This window comes from Bubalus kerabau, chromosome 11 (assembly GCF_029407905.1).
Source record: "Bubalus kerabau isolate K-KA32 ecotype Philippines breed swamp buffalo chromosome 11, PCC_UOA_SB_1v2, whole genome shotgun sequence".
Taxonomy (NCBI): domain Eukaryota; kingdom Metazoa; phylum Chordata; class Mammalia; order Artiodactyla; family Bovidae; genus Bubalus; species Bubalus kerabau.
The window spans coordinates 107,811,536-107,832,111 of NC_073634.1; the positions used below are offsets into that span (position 1 = coordinate 107,811,536).

The window sequence follows — 20,576 nt, forward strand, 5'->3', positions numbered from 1 at the left end:
GGGCGGGCGGGGCTGGGCGCGCTCCGGACGGCAGAGGGGCGCAGGGCGGGTGCGCTCCGGGAGGGCGGGTGGGGGCGGGGGGCCGGCGGGGGGCGCGCTCCGGGCGGGCGGGGCTGGGCGCGCGCGCAGGCCGGGCGGGAGGGTGGCGGCGCTGCGCCGAGTCCGCGCCCGTCGCGGGCCCCCCGCCGCCCCCCCGCCGGCGCCGCCGCGGTCGGAGCGGGGCGCGGGCGCGCGCGGCGGGGGCGCGGGCGGGCGCGCGCGCGGCGGGGGCGCGCGGCACAAGTAGTTTACATTGTTGGGCGACTTTTGCAACAACTCGCCGCGCCGCGGCCTCCGCGCGCCGCCGCCGCCGCCGCCGCCGCCGGCTCCCGCCGCCCGGGCCCGGCCGGCCGCGCCGGGGGCCGCCGCGAGGTCGCCGCAGACATGGACACCAAACATTTCCTGCCGCTCGGTGAGTGATCGCGGGCGGCGGCGGGGCGCGTCCCCGGCGCGCGCGGGGCCCCCGGCCCGCCCCGCCCGGCCCCGCGCCCCCCGGCCGGCCCGCGCGGAGTTGGGGCGCGGGGCCGGGAGCGGGTGGGCCGGGCAACTTTTCCCCGGGCCGGCTGGGCGCGGAGCGGGCGAGGGCGGCGGGCAGCTCGCGGGCCGCGGCGGGCCGCCGACTTGGAGCGGGCAGCGGGCGGGCAGCGGGGCCGGAGGGGCGGCCGGTCGGCTGGACCGGGGCGGGGGGGACTCCCGGCCCCGCCCGGCGTTAGCTGGCGCCCCCCGCCCGGGCGCCCAGCTCCAGCGGGGTGGCGCAACTTGTGCGCTCCCAGCCTCCGGCCGCCCTGGCATCGGGACGGCCTCTGCGCCGCCGCCCGGGCTGCGGAGTCCAGCAGGCCGCCGGCCCTGGAACGCTCGGGACCCCTCCTCCCCCAGAGCCGCCCGGGCGCCAGTGGGCAGGGTCGCCGAAGGGCCTTAAGACCGGGACCATCAAACCCGGGGAGGCCCCCTTCCAGAAACGGGGACCCTCACTCTGGCGCACGCGAGTGTTCTCCTGGCGTTCCCTGGAGCTGGCCCTGCACTTGGGGTGGACACCCTGGAGGGTCTGAGGGCCGGCTTCCCTGTCCTCCCGCTGCCATCGCGCCCAGTGGCTCCCTTGCCCTGGACCACTCTCCAGCTCCAGTTCTGGCCCCACAAAGGAGGAGGGGGCATGGCCAGGTGCCCCCAGCCCACTGTCCTAACGCGGGTTTGGGAACCAGTGAGAGGCAGGGGAGGGGGAGGGGGTGGGGAGACTTTATAAATGAGCCCGGGAAGGATATTAATTTGGCGGTGGGGCCGGCAGCCGGGCTGTCAGGCTGGGTGAAGGATTTGTGCTGAATGGAAATTAAAACAGCTGATTATGAATGAAACCCGCGGTCTGTTGCCGCTCCTGCCTGCCCACCCCCTGGCAGCCTGGGGTGCAGTTTGGCCACCCGGTTGGCCGCCAGAACGTGGCGCAGCTGCGGGGACGTTTGTTGAGATGGGGAGGTGGAGGGGAGCCGCGTGGAGCCGGCCGGGCTTCCCGGGATGGCTGGGTGAGGGTCTGAGCACTCCTGGCAGGCGCGCAGAGGGGCGTGTGACATGGTGACCGGGGTGGGCTTCCAAGTTTGCCGGGTCCAAGAAGACTCTTTCCGTGACCCTGCGCAGTCCAGACCTCCGCAGGCGCCAGGCTGGGCGCTCTCCTTCCTCCTCAGAGCCTCCAGGGCGGGCACGCACGTCCATTTTGCGGATGAGACAACCGGTTGAGACCAGCGGCTACAAAGTGATGGTTTGGGGTTTGAAGCCCCAGCCCGTGGTGGTGCCGTGTGTATGGATTGAAAGCTGAGTTGATTCTGACTCGCTGCTGCTGGGCCTGGCTGGGGGTGGGGGGGTCCTATGTAGGCCAACAACCTCTCCTGTCGCCTATTAAAGTCTTACACATATGTGTACACACACACAGAGGCGCCCCCTGGGACAGGAGCGCTCAACTCTGTCTTTGCTCTTCTCCCAGGCCCCCCGATGAGGCAGGGCCCTGCCTGGGTGCGTGGAGCCGGACGGGTCCCCGTCCCTGACATGCTGGCAGGGTCCTAGGAGTGGGCCCCTGGAGGGCCCCGGCCGCAGGCTGGCTGTGCTGGAGTCCCCACAGGGAGGAAAAGTTGTGTCCCAGGAACCTGGACGGGTGTCATGTTCCCCCCAGCCCTCCCACCGCGGCAAGGAGGCTGGGGGTGGGGGCTTCTCTCTGACCTGGCCTGCGGCCTCCCAGGCAGCCCATGCCCCAGGCCTGAGCAGACAGCCCTGGACTCTGATTACACTTTATTTTTTTTCTAAGCTTGTGACCAGCTCTGAAGTCCAGTGGAGTTGAAGGTCCATTTAAGCGGCTACTTGCCTAAGCCCTTTTGTCAACACGGCCTAATCCCTCGTGGGGGGTGAGTGTCGGAAGGCCCGGCCTGTCCAGGCGTGGCTGGCTGCCCAGGGCAGATCTGGAGCAGTTGGGTAGGCGGCATTGCCCCTTAACGGTTGTCCGTCCACTTTCGGGGCCTCGGGCAGAGGGCCTGGTCCTTCCAGTACCTACTGCCTGGGGTGTGGCGGGCCTGGGTCCTTGCTCTTACCTGCCCGGGAGTCTCCCAGCTGCCAAGCCTCCCCGTGAGGGCAGGGCAGGGCAGGGACGAGCCCGAGGTACGGATCTGGGCCCAAGAACTTGTCCACGGCAGCCCCTGCTGCCCACGGCTGACTAGCGCCTCTGCTAGTTGAGAGAAGGCCTGTGCTGGCACCAGCCTGGCCGGTGGGGCTGCAAGGCTGAGTCTGCGGTCTCGAGGCCTCAGACCCCGGACTCCTGGCTGCTCATGGCCCGTTTGCCTGGGGATGGGTGGGGGGCGCAGTAACAGCACAGTAGGTCCACTGATCGCTCTCTGGGCAGCTCTTGGGGACCTGGGAGAACTTGGATCCCGGATGAGGGGCATCTGGTAACATCAGAGCCCTCGGGACCCAAAATAGAGCACATTCTCGGGCCTCCCGAAATAACAGGGTCACGTGACTCTGCGGAGGCCGGGCTTGGAGGCCGGCCTGCCGAGGCAGTCCCGTCTTGGCCTGGCCCCTGGGACTGTTGGGGCGTTTGTTTTGGTAAACTCCAGAGGGGGCTCTGTGTGTTGATGGGGGAAGTGTCAGGGTGAGAAAAACAGCCCTTGGATGGGCTTGGCCGTGGCTGTGGCCGTCGCCTTGCCGGCCTGGACTTGGACGCCTGTCCGCTGCGCCTGGGCCCAGTGCCTCTAGCCCTTACCCACTCTGCCTGGACGCGGTGGGACGCGCTGGGGACCCTCGGGAAGGGCCACGGGGGGCGGGCCGGGCGGCTCTGAGCTGGGGCTTGGCAGAGCTGAACGGGCAGCCGTGCGCACACCGGGGTGGCCGCTGGGGGCCGGCTCCAGCTCTACCAGCTCGTCCAGCTGTGCCTGTCCTTCAGGGCCTGCAGGGAGCTGCGCCTCCTCCAGGAGGCCCTCCGCCTGCCCTCCCTGGCCTCCCCTGCCCTGGCCCCCGCCTCCGTGTGGCTCTGGGGCGGGTTTCCGGTGGTGGTCCTTGTCTGTCGTCGTGGGAGAGGAGGCCCCAGGGGCTGGTTGTGGAATCGCTGTGCGTGCAGAATGGGGCGGGTGTGCGTGGCATCCGGCATCAGGACAGGGCCCTTGGCGAGTCGGGGTGGGACAGACTTGGGGGGTGGTGTGTGTGTGCGGGGGCGAAGGCCCCGAAGGCCCGCCCAGAGCCTGCGGAAGCCGCCTGCAGAGTTCCACCTTCCCGGCTTGCCTGGGCTCTTTCCACAGTTGGCCTGTTTCCGCAGCGGGTGGTGGTCTCGAGCTTGGCGCGTCCCGTAGGAGCAGAGAGCTCCCGGGCTTGACTCAGCCGCTGTGCACAGGCCAGGGCAGAGGCCCGTGAGCTGGCCCAGGACCAGACCTGACCCTCCTTCCCTCTTCTGCCTGCCCCTGGTTTTGTCAGGGTTCATGGTAGCTGGCCCTAGTGGCCAGGGGCTTGAGGTGCCCAGCCTACCGGTCTGTTCCCATGGGAGCCGGCTGCTGGCAGGCTCAGGTACGGGCAGGGGCCTGGACCCTCGCGGGCCCTGGTGCCTGGTGGGGCTGGTGTCCGCCGGTGGGCGCCCCTCGAGCCTTTTGCCCTGGCGTGCACTGAGCAGGTCTGTGTCCTGGACGCTGCGGTCAGGGGGCAGGGCCAGTCCCCTTCCCTCTCCCCGCCTGCCCTACTCATGCCGGGACAGCTCCGGATTCACTCTCCCGTCCGCAGGCTCCTCTGTCCCTTGCTCCCCCGACCTGCACCCTCTCGAGTGACCTGGTGTATCCCGGGGACCCTGGAGCTGCCCCTTCCTGGGGGGCTGTGTCTTCTTGTGGGCTGGTGGCCAGGCCTCTGGAGATCGGGTCCCCCGTCCTTGCTGCCTGTGTGTGTGTCCTGCCTGCCGGCCTATCTGAGCCTCAACCGTTCATCTGTAAAATGGACGCGCGCGCTGGCCCTTGCTGGATGCAGGGGAAGGCAGTCGATTGTGTCTCCCTGACGGCCTCCTTCAGAGGTGCGGCCTGTGGTCAGAGCCTCCCTGTGTGCCCTGTCTGGGTTGATGACGGGGGTCAGGGGGCCTGGGTGTCCAGTGATGGAGCAAAACAGGACCATGAAGCAGAGGCGTAGGTGCTGCTGCGGCCGCAGCAGACGCGGGAAAGGGGGCGGCCCCGCCCCGTCCTCCACGCTCGGAGCACTGGCGAGGCGTCTGGTCTGGGCTCCCGCAGCCGGCTGGGGCCCTGCTCCCCGGCCCCTGGGAGGGGGTGGGCGAGGGCCTGGCTTGCGCGCCCACTGAGAGCCTGGTGCGGGATGTTCGAGCAGTCGTGCCCCAGCGCCTCACAGACTGGGAAATTGCACCCTAGAGTTACAGAGCAATTGTCTAGCTCAGCAGCGGAATGAGCGTGAAATGGAGCAGAAAGCAGCTAAATAAAATTGGCCCGGGCCGACGCAGGGGAGAGTGGGGACGCGCGCGCCGCGGCCCTGTGTGCCGCGCCCCGGCCGCCCGGCCCACCTGCCGGCTGTCCCGCGTCGTCTGTGTGTTCCTGCGTCCCACGCGAGCGGGCAGGTGAGCCCGGGGCCTGCGCAGGTTCCCCTTTCATCCGTAGCCCCATCTGCCCCATGTCTCTGAATGCCCCGTATGACACGTCCAGAGCCCTGTGCTGCCCACCTGAGGACACAGTGGTGCCATCCCCTGGGTGCCCGCTGCATCCCCGGGCCTGGGTTTCTAGCCCCGTGACGTCCTCTCAGGGACGGGCCCGTGGAGCTGTGGGGGCCGTCGGGCTGGGCTCGCCTCTGGGCAGTTCTGCCTGCCTTTTCTCAGCTCCGGTCGGGCCCGTGTCCTGGGACGGGCCCCGACCGCCTGATTCTCAAGGGGCGTCTTCAGAAACCACCTGCCTGGTGGGCCCTGCATCTGTGCCCTGTCCTGCTTCCCCGGGAGCCCTGTTAGGTGTCCCGGGCCCTCGAGTGAGCGTTCTGTTCTGGGAGACCTGACGGGGGTTGAAGCTTCACTACCCTCCTCTCCCGTTCTCCCTGGAAGGTCCTCCTCCCGGGTTGTCCCTGGCTGGGGGTAGGGCCAGAGCCGAGGGTGGAGAACCATGGGCTGGGTCACAGCTCGAGGCGCAGCCTCAGGACCCCTGTGGCCTGGGGTCCTCCCCCCAGGGCGGAGCTGTCCGCAGTAAATCCCTGAGGGCCCCAGTGGGTGCTGGGGGGGGCAGCCACACCTGGTCCCCAGGGCAGGGCGGGGCCTCACTTATCGCCATGTTCCCTACCCCGAACACACACACACACACACACACACACACACACGTGCTCGTGACTGCACGCCCCATGCGTCCATGCACAAAGGTGCAGAGGCGTACACGCATCCATGTATATGAACAGCTGCACACGCGTGTGCACACACGCACCCAGGCCCGGCCTCCCCAGCTGGATCCAGCACAGTCCTCATGAGGTCTTCCTTAGAAGGCCTCGGGCCTGCTGGCTGGCTCTGGTCCACTCAGCGCCCGGGGAGCACCTGCCCGGTGCTGGCCGGGCCCCGCCGCCTCGCAGAGCTGGGCGTGAGCGGTGGGGGTGGCCAGGCTTCCTGCTGGAGCCGGTTCTGGCGCGGACTCTGGCGGGGAGGCGGGCTTGCAACAGGTGTGGGGGTGGGCCCTATGGAGCACGGTCAGCTGAGACCAGCGCCCAGAGGCCTGGCCCCCGGGCCTGTGTGGCCTAAGCTGGGAGAGGCACTACTGTGTGAGAGGCGGCTGGTTGACCCTGGGACAGGGAGGGGCCCCGGGGCCGTGGGGGATCGGGATTAGGCCGCCAGCTCTGTGCAGAGGGTGAGCCGGCGGCAGGCAGGGGCTGGAGTGGGGAGGGTCCTGGGTGGGCTTGGAGCCCGACGTGGCCGGTGCCCCTGTGAGTGGGCCCGAGCCTGGGCCGGGGTTGGGGACCCCACGTGGCTTCCTGGGGGCTCAGGCTGGGCCCCTGGGCTGGAGTTAGCTGTGCCTTCCTTGCGCATGGGCCCAGGAGAGGACCCAGGCCCTCGTGCGGGCTTATCCGAGCTGCACGGTCTCTGGCTGGGCCTCAGTCTCCCTGGCTGGGCGCGGGGCACGGGGCTGCTGTGACGGGTCCTCGTGGAGGCTGCGGCTGTCTTGAGTCTGGAGCCTCTGGCGCGGAGGGGAGGGGATGGAGGGGGGAGCGAGCTGGGCCTGGGCCAGCCGCGTGTAAACCCTGCAGCAGCCACGGATCCGCCCCGCGGAGTTCAAAGCTGGCCCCGGGTGTGGCTGCGGGGCTGTAATGAGGTTACTGATTCAACCGGCTTCCTGGTGCTGCCGAGCTGAGCAGAGGGAGGCCGGGAGCCCCAGGACGGGTCTAAGTGGCCCGTAATTGACCAATTTAGCTTAAGTGTCCGCGCTGGCCCTGGGCAGAGGTCGGGTGGTGACAGCCCAGGTGGCCGGAGTCGCTGCGCTCACGGGCCCCTGACGGACGGCTGCCTTCTGCTCGGGCCTTGGGAGTGGGCACCAGTTGGGCGGCTGGCCCCGAGCCCCCACCTGGGGGTCCCTGTCCCAGTCCCTTCCGTGCCCGTCTATGGGCCTGTGTCCTCCAGAAGCTGCGTGCTGTCCCCGGTCAGCTCCAGCCAGGCCGTCCCCAGTCGCCCCCTCATGTGTGTGTGCGCAGGACGCAGGGCGGTGGGTGCTGGGACGGGGTGCTGGGCTTGGGCGTGGGGTGACAGCGTTGCCTGGGAGAAGCAGCGGAGGGCTGGCCGGGAGCACGCATGGCCCCACGCCGCCCAGGAACGTGCTGGGGGTTGAGGAGGGGGTGGAGGTCACCAGCAGCTGCTGTTGTGGCCGCTCACCCCGCAGCTTGGAGGGCGCGCCCAGGGCCTTGTCCGGGGCTGGTGGGCCAGCCTGGCCCCGCTCTCCGGAGAATCCCGGCCTCTTGTCCAGAGCACCCACCTTGCCGGCCGTTGGGCCCTGAGAGGCCAGGCCGGGTGCTGGGGTTACTGGGCAGCAGTGGTCGCACGGTGGTGACCTGGCTGAGCTGCCCCTCAAGCGGAGGGGCCCTGCGGTCCACGTTTTGGGGATGGGGCTTTCAGACTTGGGGAGCTTGAGGGATGTGCCTAAGGTGCCCTGGCTGATGAGGGCCCAGAAGAAGGCCAACGCTGGGGTCCGAGCGGTGGTGGGCCTCCTTCTTGGGGACACGCCTGCTGTGCACCCCCGTGACCCAGCTTTGTCTGGAGCAGCTTTGGGGTGCCCTCAGTAGAGGTTGCCGCTTCCTGGAGATGCCTGATTGAGCTCTTGGGGATCCCTAAGCCCCTCTGTGGTTGCCACACCTGGGTGGGCAGGTGGTCGCCCCCACCCCACCTGCATGGGTCAGGAGAGCCCGTGTCCCGCAGGGCTGCAGCCCAGGCCGTGTGGACAGTCCAGTTTGCTCTCTGGCCAGCTCGCTGCGTGTCCGGGCAGATCTCGTCTCCCCTGCCGTGGTTTCCCTGGGGCCCTCTGGCTGCTGGAATTGTCGGTCTCTCGCCCTTAGCCTCCTTCCCCTGAGCTGGGGACCGCTCCTCAGGAAATGGCCCCCGTCCTCTCCCTGCTGAGGGGGCAGGCCCGGGGCTGTGGGAGCTGGGAAGTCGGCTGAGGGTTGGCCGGACGGTCACTCCCGGCGGGCCCAGCTGCCCAGCTCTGGTTCACACCTGGGGTGTGCTGGTGAGGCCGTTTGGGGGTGAGCAGCATGAGGGGGAGTCTGGAGCGTTGCAGATGGAGGTTGGGTGGGGCCTGCGGGTGCCCTGAGGCCAGTTCGTACCCTGTGCCCTGGGATTCTCCGTGGGGCTGGTGCATCCATGGGATGCGCATCCTCCGTGGGATGCCCCGGCATGGGCCTCGGGCCACTGCTCAGGATCCTGTGACCCTCACCCCCTTCCCATGCATTCAGCGCCACTCATTCTGCTTTCTGGCTTTTTCGTGTTCGGAGCTGATCGGTGAGAACGAGTGTCAGCTCTGAGCGGGGAGGCCGGGTGTCCCTGGGCTGGCCAGTCACCTTTCCAGGTCTCAGTTGCCTCACCTCTCACTGCCTGGGGAAGTCAGGGAGGCTGCAAAGAGGAGGTGATGTTGTTAGGCTTTAAGGGATAAGCTAGAGTTTGCTGGGTGGGCGGTGGGTCAGGACCCACCCTGGCAGGTTTCAGAAGGATCTGACGGCACAGCCAGGCTCCTCCGCTGGCCTCTGGCTGGGTGGCCCATCTGCTGGTGAGGCGCCAAGGAGCATGGGGGGTGTGGTCAGCTGCTCTAGGAATAATTAACCTTGGAAGGAGGGGAGGCCGGGAATGGGCCTGGCCGGCACCTGGCAGCAGGCAGCCCCTCTGGGCCCGTTCCTGCTGACCTGACGTCCCCTCTGCTGCCTGGGCCTGGAACGTGCTGGTCTGGAACGTGACCACGCTGGCCCTCCTCGTGAGCTTACACCAGCCCCGGCTCCTGGGGAAGGGGGTGGCCGGAGCTGGGCCCCTCTCCACGTGGAGTAGCTGGAGGTCCTTTCCTCCGTCGCCTGTCTGTCCTCCATCCCTGGTCCATCGCCAGGGTGCCCCCGCCCCCCACATGGAGCCTCCTGCGGGAGCGCTGGTCTGCCTGATGGCTCCTCACTTACCCCCTCCTCGCCTGGATTGAGGAAAAAGAGCTCTGATTGGGGCCAGAGTCCACGGGAGGTGGCAGAGCCGCCCCTGCCCCACCCCTGCTCCCGGACTTTCTGCCCAGGATCAAGGTCGGGGCGGGGGGGTGGGAGGGCAGGAGGTGGGGGCCTTCGGTGCCGAGTGCCAGGCCACTCTGGGCTCAGACGGAGGCTGGGTGGGCCACGACCTTCCAGGGTCCAGCTGGAGGGTCTCGGACGTGGGGAGGAGAGCCAGGGCCTCCCCGCTTCCCTCGTCTGTCTCCCTGGACAGAAGGTGGGTGCCAGCGACGGCCAGGGGTTGCTCAGAGCCCCCTGGCCTGCCCGCCCCGGCCTTGCCGCGTGAACTTTGTGACTTGGAGCGTGTTACTTCCTCCCTGTTTATCTCGGTTTCCTCGTTGGTGAAATGGAAGGAAGGATGTTGGGCCGCATCAGAGATGGAAGTGCTGCTCCCCGCTGGGACCCTTGGCCGACACCACCGGTCGGGCGGGCTCTTGCTCCTGGGGCAGGGGGACCCCGAGACCTCGGTGGGCTTGGCCGGAGGCCTCGTTTGCTGCTAAACGCAGAGCGGCAGGTGCCGCTGTGGCCTCGGAAAGTGTTTGTGGGCTGAGTTAGTGTTTTCCGAAAACACATCTGCCTGCTCCCTCCACTTGAGACTCAGAGTCGTCCTCGTTGGATGCCCCTCTGGGGGTCTGTCCCGACTCCCAGGGGAGGGGAGCCCTGCTGTGCGTGTCTGTCCACCCCGGGGCCTTCTCCTGGGCGTGGAGCAGCCCTCGAGGGAGCCTGAGGCCAGGGCCGGGGCGGTGTGTGTTCCTGTCCCCCCACGTCCGCTCTGAGTGCCGCAGAGGCCGCCGCCTCCCGCTGCTGGACAGAACCCGGGTTTCCCTTGGACCCAGTGCCCGGATGCAGCGTGGGGGGCCCTCAGCCCCAGGCGATGCCCTGTGTTGAGACCTGGTTCCTTCCTCTGCAGCTGAGGCTGTCTTGTTGAAACCTGGCCGGTGGGGCGAGAGGTTCAGAGCTAACCTCCCTCCTGCCTGCCGTCATCTGTCTGTCCCTCCGTCCGTCTGACTGGCTGGCTGTCTGCGGACGCTTGGCTCCTGGGGTCGCTGGCGTGGCAGGGCTGTGTGAGGCCCAGCCCCCAGGCTGGCGAGTGGTGCTCGGGGTCCGAGGGACTGGGTGGGCCCCGGCACCACCATCTGTCACTTTAGACCAGAGTCTGAAATCCCCTCTGGGCCTTCTCCGTAAAGTGGGGCTGATAAAGCGTGGCAGGGTCGGTCGCTCGTGGTTGACAGGCGTGGTCACGCCTGCCTTTGCTGTCAGGGAGGGTATGGCCTGAGTGGGGTGTGGGAGGACCGCAGGAGGCAGCGCGGGCGCAGCAGAAGCATCACCGGTTTGCCCTGGTGTCACTGGGTCGGGCTCTCTGGAGGGGGTCGTGAAGGACGCACAGGAGTTTGCCTGGGAGACGCCAGCTTCTGCATCCTCAGGTTTGCGCCTTAGTTCGTCTGACTAACGTGTCTGAGGCCTCCCCCCCAGAGCTGCTTGCATCTCCTGTGTGGCTGGAGCTGAACCAGCCAGGGGGAAGGGTAGAGATGGAATCAGAGAGCCCAGAGAAGCCTCTGAACTTTTGTCCCAGGAGGTGGAGCCGTTGGAGGGTCCTGGGCTAGGGGGGTGGCATCTGGGTTGTGTGTGAGGAGGGGCCGGTGGGCAGGGCAGGGGCCTGGTGACCTAGGCAGAAGCAGTCCGGGGCTTTGGCCCTGAGCGTAAGAGGGGCTGTGCCCTTTACCCACTGAGGAGATCGTAGCGGGGGCGGGTTTGGGGGCGTTAGGACTTTGGTGTGGGTGCAGCCTGGCATCTGGCCGCTACTGCCTGGACCCAGGCGGCTGGGCGGGCTGGAGCTCGTGCCGTGGGCCACCATTGCAAATGGGCGCCCAGGGGGACGTGAGAATCCGCAGGCCAAGTGCACCGCAGAGCCCGGGGTGTCCGAGAGCATCCGAGGCCTTTCTGGGCCTCCCTCACAGGCTGGAAGGGCGGGCAGGTGTCCGGGCACAGCCCCTGGCCTGAGCTGGGCTCCCACGGGGCGTTTGGTGCCTGCTGACTTCCTCCCAGCTCTGTGGCTAGTTCGGGGCACAGGCCTCCTCTGCCCAGGCGCGGTCTGGGTGCAGGACCGTGGGCAGTTCTGGTTCTTGGTTGGCCAGCCCCCAGTCCAGGTGCCGCCCCTCTGACCCCGGCTGGCACCCTTCCCGCCCGCAGTCCCAGGGTCATGGGGCAAGGTCACACCTCCCAGGCCCTCACTGGCTGCGTTCCTTGGGAGACAGGCCGGCTCCTGTGTGTCTCTGTGTCGCCCTGCCCGCAGCTCATTGCTGCCAGCTGCCTGCTGTGGACAGTCCCCGTGTCTCCCCTTTGGGCAGTGGGGCACTCTCATGGCCGGCTGACGGGGGCGTGGAATGGCTCTCGCGCCTACGCTGGTCCTGGAAGGGGCTGATAAGCTACAGAGTCGTTATCGCGGGGGCAGCCAGGGACCCCCGGCCCCTGGGGCTGGACACGGGGCAGGCAGATCATGGCCTTGGGGTAGCAAGTGGGCCTTGTAGGGAGACCCTCCGGGGTTCTGGAGGTGGCCTGCCTGGGCCTGCCTCCCCGCTTACCCTCGGCCCCTCCTGGTGCAGGCCCCACACACACATGCGTGCGCATGGGCGCCCCCCTCCCTGCTGTCGCTGCCGGCGTGTCCCAGCCGTCTGGACGCCCTGCTTGGAGCCTGGTGGCCCTCGGCTCACGTGCCCGTATTGGGTGGGTCCCTGCTGGCCGTGGGTCCCTTGGACTTGGCCCTCAGGACTGAGAGGCCAGGGGGCCCCGGGGTCTGCCCGGTCATCCTCTGTTCCCACTCATGGGACCCCCGCCTCGCATGCTCCGGCCTGCTCAGGGGTCTGGAGCCAGTGGCTGCTGGACAGAGAGGCCAGGACTGCGAGTGGCATGTGTTTGGGCCCCCCTGTCCTCAGGGACCCCATTCTGCCCAGACCCTCCTTGGGGACTTGGAGCCAGGACCCCGTGGAGCACAGAGACAGGGTCGGATCACCCCTGTGGCCGGGTTCTGGGGCCAGAGCGCACGTGTGAGCCTCTGTGTGCCTGAGTGGATCGCGTGTGCCCACATGGGCATGTCCGGCCTGGAGATGCACCCACAGTCCTTGTGGGCCCTGAGGGCTGGGAGCCCAGCTGAGCGGCAGGCGTGGGCAGTGCCCGGGGTGTGTGTGGCAAGACGGGCCGGTCTGAGGGGCAGGGGGCCCGAGGGACAAGTGCGCTGTGCAGGATACTGGGGTTTCTCCCGAGGGCTGGGGGATGGGGAGGCCCCGACGGGGAGGACTGGGGGACGGGGGTCTGTGGGCAGATGTATGCTGGAGGAAGACCACGGGGCTGTGCGGAGGGGGGTCTCTGGCCAGTGGGTCCTGGGTCAGACCGCCAATGTCACCCCCAGTCTCCTCGGCTAGCCCCCTGGAGCTCCCCCTGGTTCCAGGCGTGGGGGAGGGGTCAGATGAAGGTTAGACCCAGGGGTGGGGGCGAAAGGGACCCCAGGAGGGACGAGGATGCTCTGAAAAGGCCTGCGGTGGGCAGGGGCTCCTCCGCGGCCCCTGTCCCGCTGCCGTGGGCCCGCGCTGTGGCGACCACGGTCAGCAGCGCTCACGCGCCCTTTCAGCGGGCGCCCCGGGCAGGCTCAGACGGTCGATGAGCCTGACCCAGCAAGGGAGGGCCTCCCTGGACGAGGCGGGTGGTGGAGGGTCCCTGCCCTGCCAGAGTTGGGGGGCGGTGAGATGAGGGAGCCCCAGCCCCCTTCTCGTGCCCTCTGGCTGGGCTGTCTTCTCCTCCGAGCGATCCTGCACCCTGGGAGAACGGGCCGGCCTTGAAGCCAGGTCAGTCACGCACACTTTAGTGCGAGTGAGCCTGACGCCAGCCCTGCAGGTGCCGCAGGGAAGGGGGGTGTGGAAGCCTTCCTCGCGTCGTGCGCACAAGGACACAGGTCTGAGCCGCTCCGAGAGCCAGGCCGGCCCCTCGCGTCCGCTTATGGTGAGCTCTGCTGATGGTGAGGGTCCCGGGTGGGGGGGTTCCCGGCAGAAGGAGGTGGTGGGCCGGAGCCGTGGGCGGGGTGGGGGTCTGCGTCCGAGGCCCACAGGGCCTCAGCCCCTCGCCCGGGGTCACCTGGCCGGTCAGCGGCAGCGCTGAGATCTGAACCTGGCTCTCAGGATCCCTCTTGGGCCTTCCCTGCGCAGGGCGCAGAGCTGGCCTCCTGGGGTGGCTGGAGGCTGGGTGGGGGGAGACATTCCTCGTCCAGGAGAGGCGCAGCGTGGACGCCCTGCCGGGGGGAGATGCCTTGTTTCCTACACAAACAACCAGGGCTGGCTGGAGCAATTTTATTTTTATTTCCTATTTTTACTTCCCCGTTGGCTCTTTTTAGAAACGCTGGGTTAGATAGGCCCCCGCCCTCCAGTCTCCACCCGGCTTCCTGGCGCGGCCCTGGGGCCTCGGGAAGCCAAGTGTGAGTGTGCGAGACCCTGGCTCAGCTGCGTGGCTCGCACACGCCTGGTGGCGGGGAGCTCGTTTCTCCCCAGGTAGTCATGAGAGGAGGCCTCTTCCCATCCCCGGGGGCCCGTCGTGGGGAGTGGGCCGTGGCCGTGGGTGTGCCCCTGGGCTCACGGGCCCGTGTCTTGACTCCCTGCCTTGGTTCTCTGCTGGAAGTTGAGGTTGGGGGTGGCCGTGACGGAGGAGGAAGGGTGATCAGCGTGGGCGTGTTTGCTGGGCGGAGTGGGCTGGGGACACCCAGGTGAGCAGTGTGTCTGCCTCGGACCTGGCTGGGCAGGGTGTGCCTAGGGCAGGCCTGGACTTGGCTTCCTGCAGACTGCATCTGTTGGGCCCAGGCCCGACTCACTGAGGGAGCAGCCTGCTGTGGGGTGGCAGGGGAGGCGTTGGAGGTTCTGGCCAGCTGAGGTCTTTCTGCGATGGGTGTGGGGACGTGGGAACCCCGGGTTGGGGGGCTTACCACCCAGCCTGGGGGAGGGGGCCCTGGCCTGCCTACGTGGGTGAAGCTGGGCCTTGTGCTGGCATCTGGCATTCGGGGGTGGGTGCTGGCCTCCTGGGTCAGGCCTGGGTGGGCCTGGGGCTCAGGTGGAGAGCTTGTGGGCTGCAGTCCAGCCCCTGGCCTGGGGCCGGCCTGTGCCCAGCCTGCCGCACCCCCTGTCTACGGGTGCGGGCGGGCTCGGAGGACCCTTGAGGCCTCTCGGGTTGCGGGTGTGGGGCCACCAGTCCCGAGCATTCTGCACAGCAGGAGACTGAGGTGCCCGGGCTGGGCACCCTGCATCGTGCTGTCGGCCCCAGGCCTTCCGTGTGGAGGGGAGGGCCGGACAGGCCAGGGTGGCAGGGTTTATCCAGGGCTCGCTGTGGGACTAGTAGGGGGCCGTGGGGTCAGAACGGAAGGCCGGGACGGGGACACAGAGGCACGTCCATCTCACCAGCCCTCCAGTGTCCACGTCAGAGATGGACCAGCAAGTCTGGGCGAGACCCCAGTCGGGCGCCTGAGGACGCAGGGCGGTATGGTCAGGAAGGGCTGTGAGTGGGATGGACGGAGGACACTCGGGCCCAGCCCCGTCCCGCTCTGTGCCCGGGGGGCCCGCTCCGTGCCCGCTGCTCCATCTGTTGGCAGTCATGCAGGTGCCAAGCAGCTGGGTGAGCCTGGGCGCTGCTGCTGAGCCCACTCGTGCCCGGACCCTCTGCCACTCCGAAGGTGCTGGGTGGGCTTCCTGGGTGGGCTTGGGCAACAGTGCCCAGACCCACCTGGTAGGTCTGGGATTCTGACCCAAGGGGCCCGTGGAGGCTCCCAGGGAGGAACCGGCCCGGCCTTGTTCTGGCCCATCATGCTCTGGCTGGCTCACCTGGCCTCCCTGGTGGCTGCTGTCCTGCAGGAGGTGGCCTTCCTTCCGGGCTGAGGGATGTGGCTGGCCCCCTCCAGGAGGTGCCCGCTGCTGCTGGCAGGTGGGTGCCGAGACCGTGGGGAGTCCCTTCGTCAGAGGCTAGAACATTGAATCCTATGGCTGAGGCGGGTGGGGGACACCTCTTCCTTGGAGAACACAAGATTTCTACGCACCCCGCCCTGCAGAGGCGGCGTGGGCAGAGGGTATCTGGCTGGCGGGGCTGCCTTGTCACTGCTGGGAGGAGGGACTCCTCCCAGGAGCCTGGGGAAGCCACGTGCGGGCTGGGTGGCCCTGCGGGGGCAGCCGTCCTGAGCCTCGTCTGGGTGCCCATTCGGCCCTTTGCAGCTGAGTGACCTGGAGCAGTGTGTCTGTCTGAGCCTGGGCTTTGTTCTCTGTGGAGGGGCCTGGTGACACTTGGGGGTGGTCGTAGGGGTGAACCTGCAGCTCTGGGGGCTGCTCTGACCCTCGGAGTCCTCGTCTGCAGGTTGGGGAGAGGAGTCCTCACTGTGGAGGCCTGCCCTACAGTGCCCGCGGCACCCAGCGGCGGGCTGGGCTGTAGGGGGAGACGTGGGAATTCGCCCCCCTAGGAGGGAAGAGTTTTCCTGGAAGGGGCGGTTGCAGACTCTTCTGGGGCCCAGGAACCCCCCAGGACCAGGAAGGAAGCCCCCTTGCCGGGTGCCACCTTGATGCGGACGTGGGGGGGCACACTTCATGCTTTGTCCCGTCCTCACTGGCCTTGCCCCCTAGTGGCCTGGGCAGGGGCGTGTGTTCTGGTGGGCGGCTCCCTGGTGGCCGGGCTCGGGGGGCCCGCCGCGCCCCGCAACCCGCACCCCCAGCGAGCACGGCCCAGGCCGTGGAATGGTGTGATTCTGGGTGCCTCTCTTCCTTCAAGCAAAGAGGATCTTTCGAAACTGTGGGAAAGAGCATTTCCTCCCCAAACGCGGGTGGGGGGGCGGGGGCTCGGTCAGCAGATGTGACGTCCCTGGCGCCCTCTCGCCCTTCTGTACTCCCGCCCGTGACACTCACGGGCCCGTGGCCGGAAGGGTGGGTGGGTGGTCAGGCCTGGTCAGGGAGGTGCCCCCCGCAGAGCGGAGCCCCGAAGGGTCCCTGCTTGCCGTGTGCGCTGTACATCTGCACCTCTGAGCCTTCGCTCTCGCCGTTCCCGCTGCCGGGCAGGCCTGCCCTGCCCTCCCCCAGTTCTTCGTCCCTGCAGCCTGATTCCCGCGCCCCTCCACCTCGAAACCGTCCCCAGGCCCGAGCCCGCGTCTGCTCTGTGCCCCAGGAGGGGATCTGGCCAACCACACATGCACCCAGCCTGTCCTGCCCCAGGCCTCGGTGTCCCCAGCCCCGAGTGGGTCCCTTCCTGTGCTGACGGGCAGAGAGGATGCTGTGGTCCCGTGGCAGGGGTGCTGGTCCCGCGGGCCGGGCTGGGCCTGGGGGCGGGAGCCGGGCTTCAGCGATCTTGCTTCCTGCCCACGCTGCTGCTGGAAGGGGCTGTGATTTGGCCCCCCCTCCCCCGCCCCGGGCTCCTGACTCAGCAGCCACAGGGTCGGGTGGAGGTGGGGGAGACCGGATTTCTCGACAAAAAAACCCCAGCCTGGGGCACCCATGGCCCAGATTTCTTTTGCGAAGGTGGGAAGTCGAGCCCCGGGTTCCTGTCTGGGTTCCCAGCGGAGGATGGGGTGGGGCTGGAGTCGGCTCTGGGCCCTGGGGCCCTGCGCTGCCGCCCCTCCCGGCCCGGCTGGACTGCCCTTCCCCTGGGCACCACCCTCTGTGGCTCCCCAGTGCCCGCAGCACGTGGCTCTGCTGCTGCCTGGCTCTGCTCTCCTGTGACCCCCCGCCCCCCGCCCCGGGTCCCTTGGTCCTCAGGAGCCATGCCTGCCCCGTCCTCCGGGTCCTGCCCACCTTCCTGCTCCGTCAGGTGTCTGCAGGTGTGTCCTTCCTCCAGGAAGCCCCCCTGGGTTAGGTCCTCTCTCCTCACTGTCACGGTGCCAGAGTCTCATCCCCTGGAAGGAGTGTGGCCTCGGAGCCCCCCCCATCAGTGCTGGCCGATGGTCAGACGGCGAGTGCGGGGTTGGGGCCACCTCCTGGGGCCCTGGCCGCGTGGAGGGCCAGGGTCTAGTGTTCACAGAGCCTGTTGCTTCGGCTGCTTGAATGGGAGGGCCCTTTGCCTGGTGGTGTTCGGGGGCCCCTCTGCCTGGAAAACGGGAGTGGGTGGCCCCAGGGGCCATCGTGAGCGCCCAGGCTCAGGGCCTCGGGCAGCATCTCCTTGCCTGTCGGGGGGCACAGCCTCTCCCCCTGGGGTGTCTCAGAGCCGATGTTGGCACGACCTGAGCGTGTGCCCAGGGAAGGAGCCAGGTGTGCAGATGGAGGCTCCGTGTCCCCTGGGCCAGCAGCAGTGGGGGCACCTGGTGGGCTCGGGGCCCTTCCTGCCCAGCCCTGGGGCCAGAATGGACGCGGCCTTTTGTGGGGGTTGTTAATCGCGGGCCGTGCTCCCCTCTGTGCCTGCTCCCCTGCCACCTCTGTGCACGGCCGGGAAGTGGAGAAGCGTTGGAGGCTCACCCCCAGCCCCGTTCATTCGTGACTGGATCTAGGTCACCTCCTGGCGCAGAGGCGGGCCGGCCACGGTGCTGCCGCACCTGCTCGCAGGCGGCGCCCGGACGCCCCTTCCTACAGGAAGCCCTCCCAGATGACCCCCCCGGGAGGGGCCCCTCCACACCCACGGCCCTTGCCTTGTGCATCTGGCGTGTCTTACCCCCGCCTGCCGCGTAGGGACTGTGTGGGGAGCAGGGGGTGGCTGCAGGTGGGCGTGGGTCGCGGGGCTGGTGCTTGCTTGCGGCGCTCACTCACCCGTCCCGGAACGCCCGACCAGTCGCGCTGTCGTTCTGCCGTCCCTCCCCCGCTGCGCGTGGTCCTTGGGGTGAAGCCGCAGCTCCAGGGCTGGCACGCGTCCGTGCTCCCGCGGGACCAGCCTTCCCGCTCCGCTTCCTGCTGCTGGAACATTGGAGCACGTGCTGTGCCTGCCCTGAAACCTCCCTCCCCGACAGCCCCTCCCCGCCCCGCGTGGGGGTCGCCCCCGCAGACCCTGGGCGGTCGCCACAGTCCTGGCTGCCCCCACCGTCATCCTCTGCCCTCGAGTCTGCCCTTTCTTCTGAGGCTCTGCGTCTGCACGTGGTTCGCTGGAGGGGCCCCCGTCCCGACCCTCGACTGGGGCCCGAGTTCTGCGTCTGCGGGGGTCCCAGGGGCTGTGCCCCCTCAACTCCCTGCGGGTCTTCACACAGGGAGTGCAGGAGGAACGTGGCTGAGGGCGGGGATGGGGGCTTCTGGGGGCTGCCACCCCCACTCCCCGCGTCCTCCCCAGGTGAGCTTGCAGAGCTGGGGTGGTGGGAGCTCGGGCGGCCTCCCACGTGGGCACGGGGCGGGGGGGTGGTGACAGCCGAGACCCCGGGTCACAGGATGGGAGGACCGGGCCTGGGGGAGGCGCTCTGCCCGACGCAGCGCTGGGGGGCAGGGGAGAAGAACCAGGGCCCTGCAAGAGGACCTTGGCCGTGGGGGAGGCTCTGTGCTTTGGGGGGATCCCCGCGAGCTGGGGGGGGACTGGGGCTGGCACTGGGAGGCGACGGGCAGGTGGAGCTGGGGTGGGGGCTGGGGTGTCCCCGAGAGATGGACCGTGCTGCTGCAGAGAGGAGAAAGAGTTAAGGGCCGAGGGAAGTAATAATGTTTCTAATTTTCCCGTGTAATTTGATAAAAATGTAAATTGCTGGGCGGAGGACGCCCCGGCTGGCCGTGGTGTTGACCGAGGTGAACCGTGGGCTTGGGGTGGCCGGCCTGCCTTTGTCTGCGCCCCCCGCATGGAGCCCGGTGCCTCCGCCCCGATGGACGGGCACTGGGGGGCGGGGGGCGGCCCTCGCGGTGTTGGGGTGTCCACCGAACGCAGGGCCCCCGGGGGGGCGGCTCGGAGCTGGGCTCCCCTCTGACTGCCCCACCCCCACGTCCAGAGGAGTGCGGGGCCTGCGGTGACGATGGTCGCGTCCTGGGTACGTGGGGTGATGCTGGAGACGTGCTGTTGGACGAGACGGGTGGCCAGGAGGCGCTGGTGGGGGCTCGGGGCAGCCGTCCAGGGGCCCCAGGGTGGGGGCGAGGCCGGCCCGGGGAGGGGATCAGCGCAGGGGCACGGGTTGATGGCAGTGTGGTGGGCAGGGGGGCAGCCATGGGAATCCCTGCTGCTGCAGAGATGGGGCCTGGGGTCAGGGTGGGGTCCCGAGCCCCCGAGAGGTGGTAGTCTTAGAGGTGGGGGCGCGGTGGGGCTAGGCTGCGGTTAGAGCCATATCCCACAGGCCAGGACTGGGGGTGCTGGGAACCGGGGTGCACTCTGGGAAGGGGGTGCCCTGAGGTTTGCGTCTGAGCGGTGGTGCTGTTTGTGGGGTCGTGGTGGGGGGGTGCTGGAGCCGCAGGCGGTCGGTTGGGCCACGCGGGGTCTCATGGAGGCGGGAGGGCCTGGGAGCACAGGCACCCGAGCTGGGGACGGAGCCTGGGAACCTGGGGCCTGCGGTCAGAGCCTGGGGTGTCCTCAGGGCGGCGTTTGGTCAGCACAACCCCGGGGCTTGAGGGTGGGGGCAGGTGGCGGGGCGTCGGCGCGGCCTTGGCAGATGCGGGGAGCTCGGCATCGGCCGGTGGGCGGGTGCTGGGCAGCACGCTCCCCGGGGGGGCGGGGATGCTCCCTGAGCACAGGGCACTCTAGGGGTCCCCGCCGCAGGTCAGTGGGTCAAGGGCTGGGGGAGCCCGGTGCTGCTGGCTGGCCCCGTCTTGGCTGTGGGCCTGCCTTCCTGCGAGGGGGGCGCTTCTGCACGTCTGTACCCCTGCCCTGTCCCAGAGTCCATCCCTGGGAGGCGTCCCGCTGGGCCTGGACGCTTGATGGCCGGGCTGGGGGGCAGCTGGGACCTGGGTGGGGAGAGCGGAATCCCGAGAGTGGCCCTGAAATGCCTGCCAACCCCCAGCCTTGGGGACCTCAGCCCGGCCTCGCCCCGGACTCCGGCTTTGCCCCAGACTCCGGCTTGCCCCAGACTCCGGCTCCGCCAGCGTGCCTGGGAGCCGCCGTTTTGCGCCCGCGGGCAGAGCGTCTCCGGGCAGTGCCCGTGCTGAGGGGGGCTGACGAGGGGGCTCGCGTCGGCCCTGGGCTCACGGCGGGGATGGGGGTCCCCTGAGCCCTGCTCCAGTCCCGGAGGGCCCGCATGGGGGCTCTCCCAGGAGAGGGGTCTGGACCTGGGGCTGCCCCCTGCCGATGTGGCTGTGTCTGCACACCTGGGCAGGACGGCTCTGGCAGGGGCGACCCTGCTGGGGGAGGGCTCGGTGGGCTTGGGGCTGGGGTGCACGCCTGGTGGAGGAGGAGCCAGCAGACAGGGACTCGCGGCCTTCTGGGGGTCTGGGAAGGGCACTGAGGCTGGCTCTGTG

General features: G+C 68.9%; 1 protein-coding gene across 1 annotated transcript in view; it reads left to right on the forward strand.

The window, feature by feature from the left end:
• Window positions 1–330: 330 nt before the first annotated feature.
• RXRA (retinoid X receptor alpha) overlaps window positions 331–20,576 on the forward strand; it is a 92,093-nt gene continuing 71,847 nt past the window's right edge. The window contains exon 1 of the mRNA XM_055541607.1: window positions 331–451. Coding sequence (XP_055397582.1) covers window positions 424–451 — 28 coding nt within the window. The 5' untranslated portion in view covers window positions 331–423. The remainder of the gene's footprint in view (window positions 452–20,576) is intronic.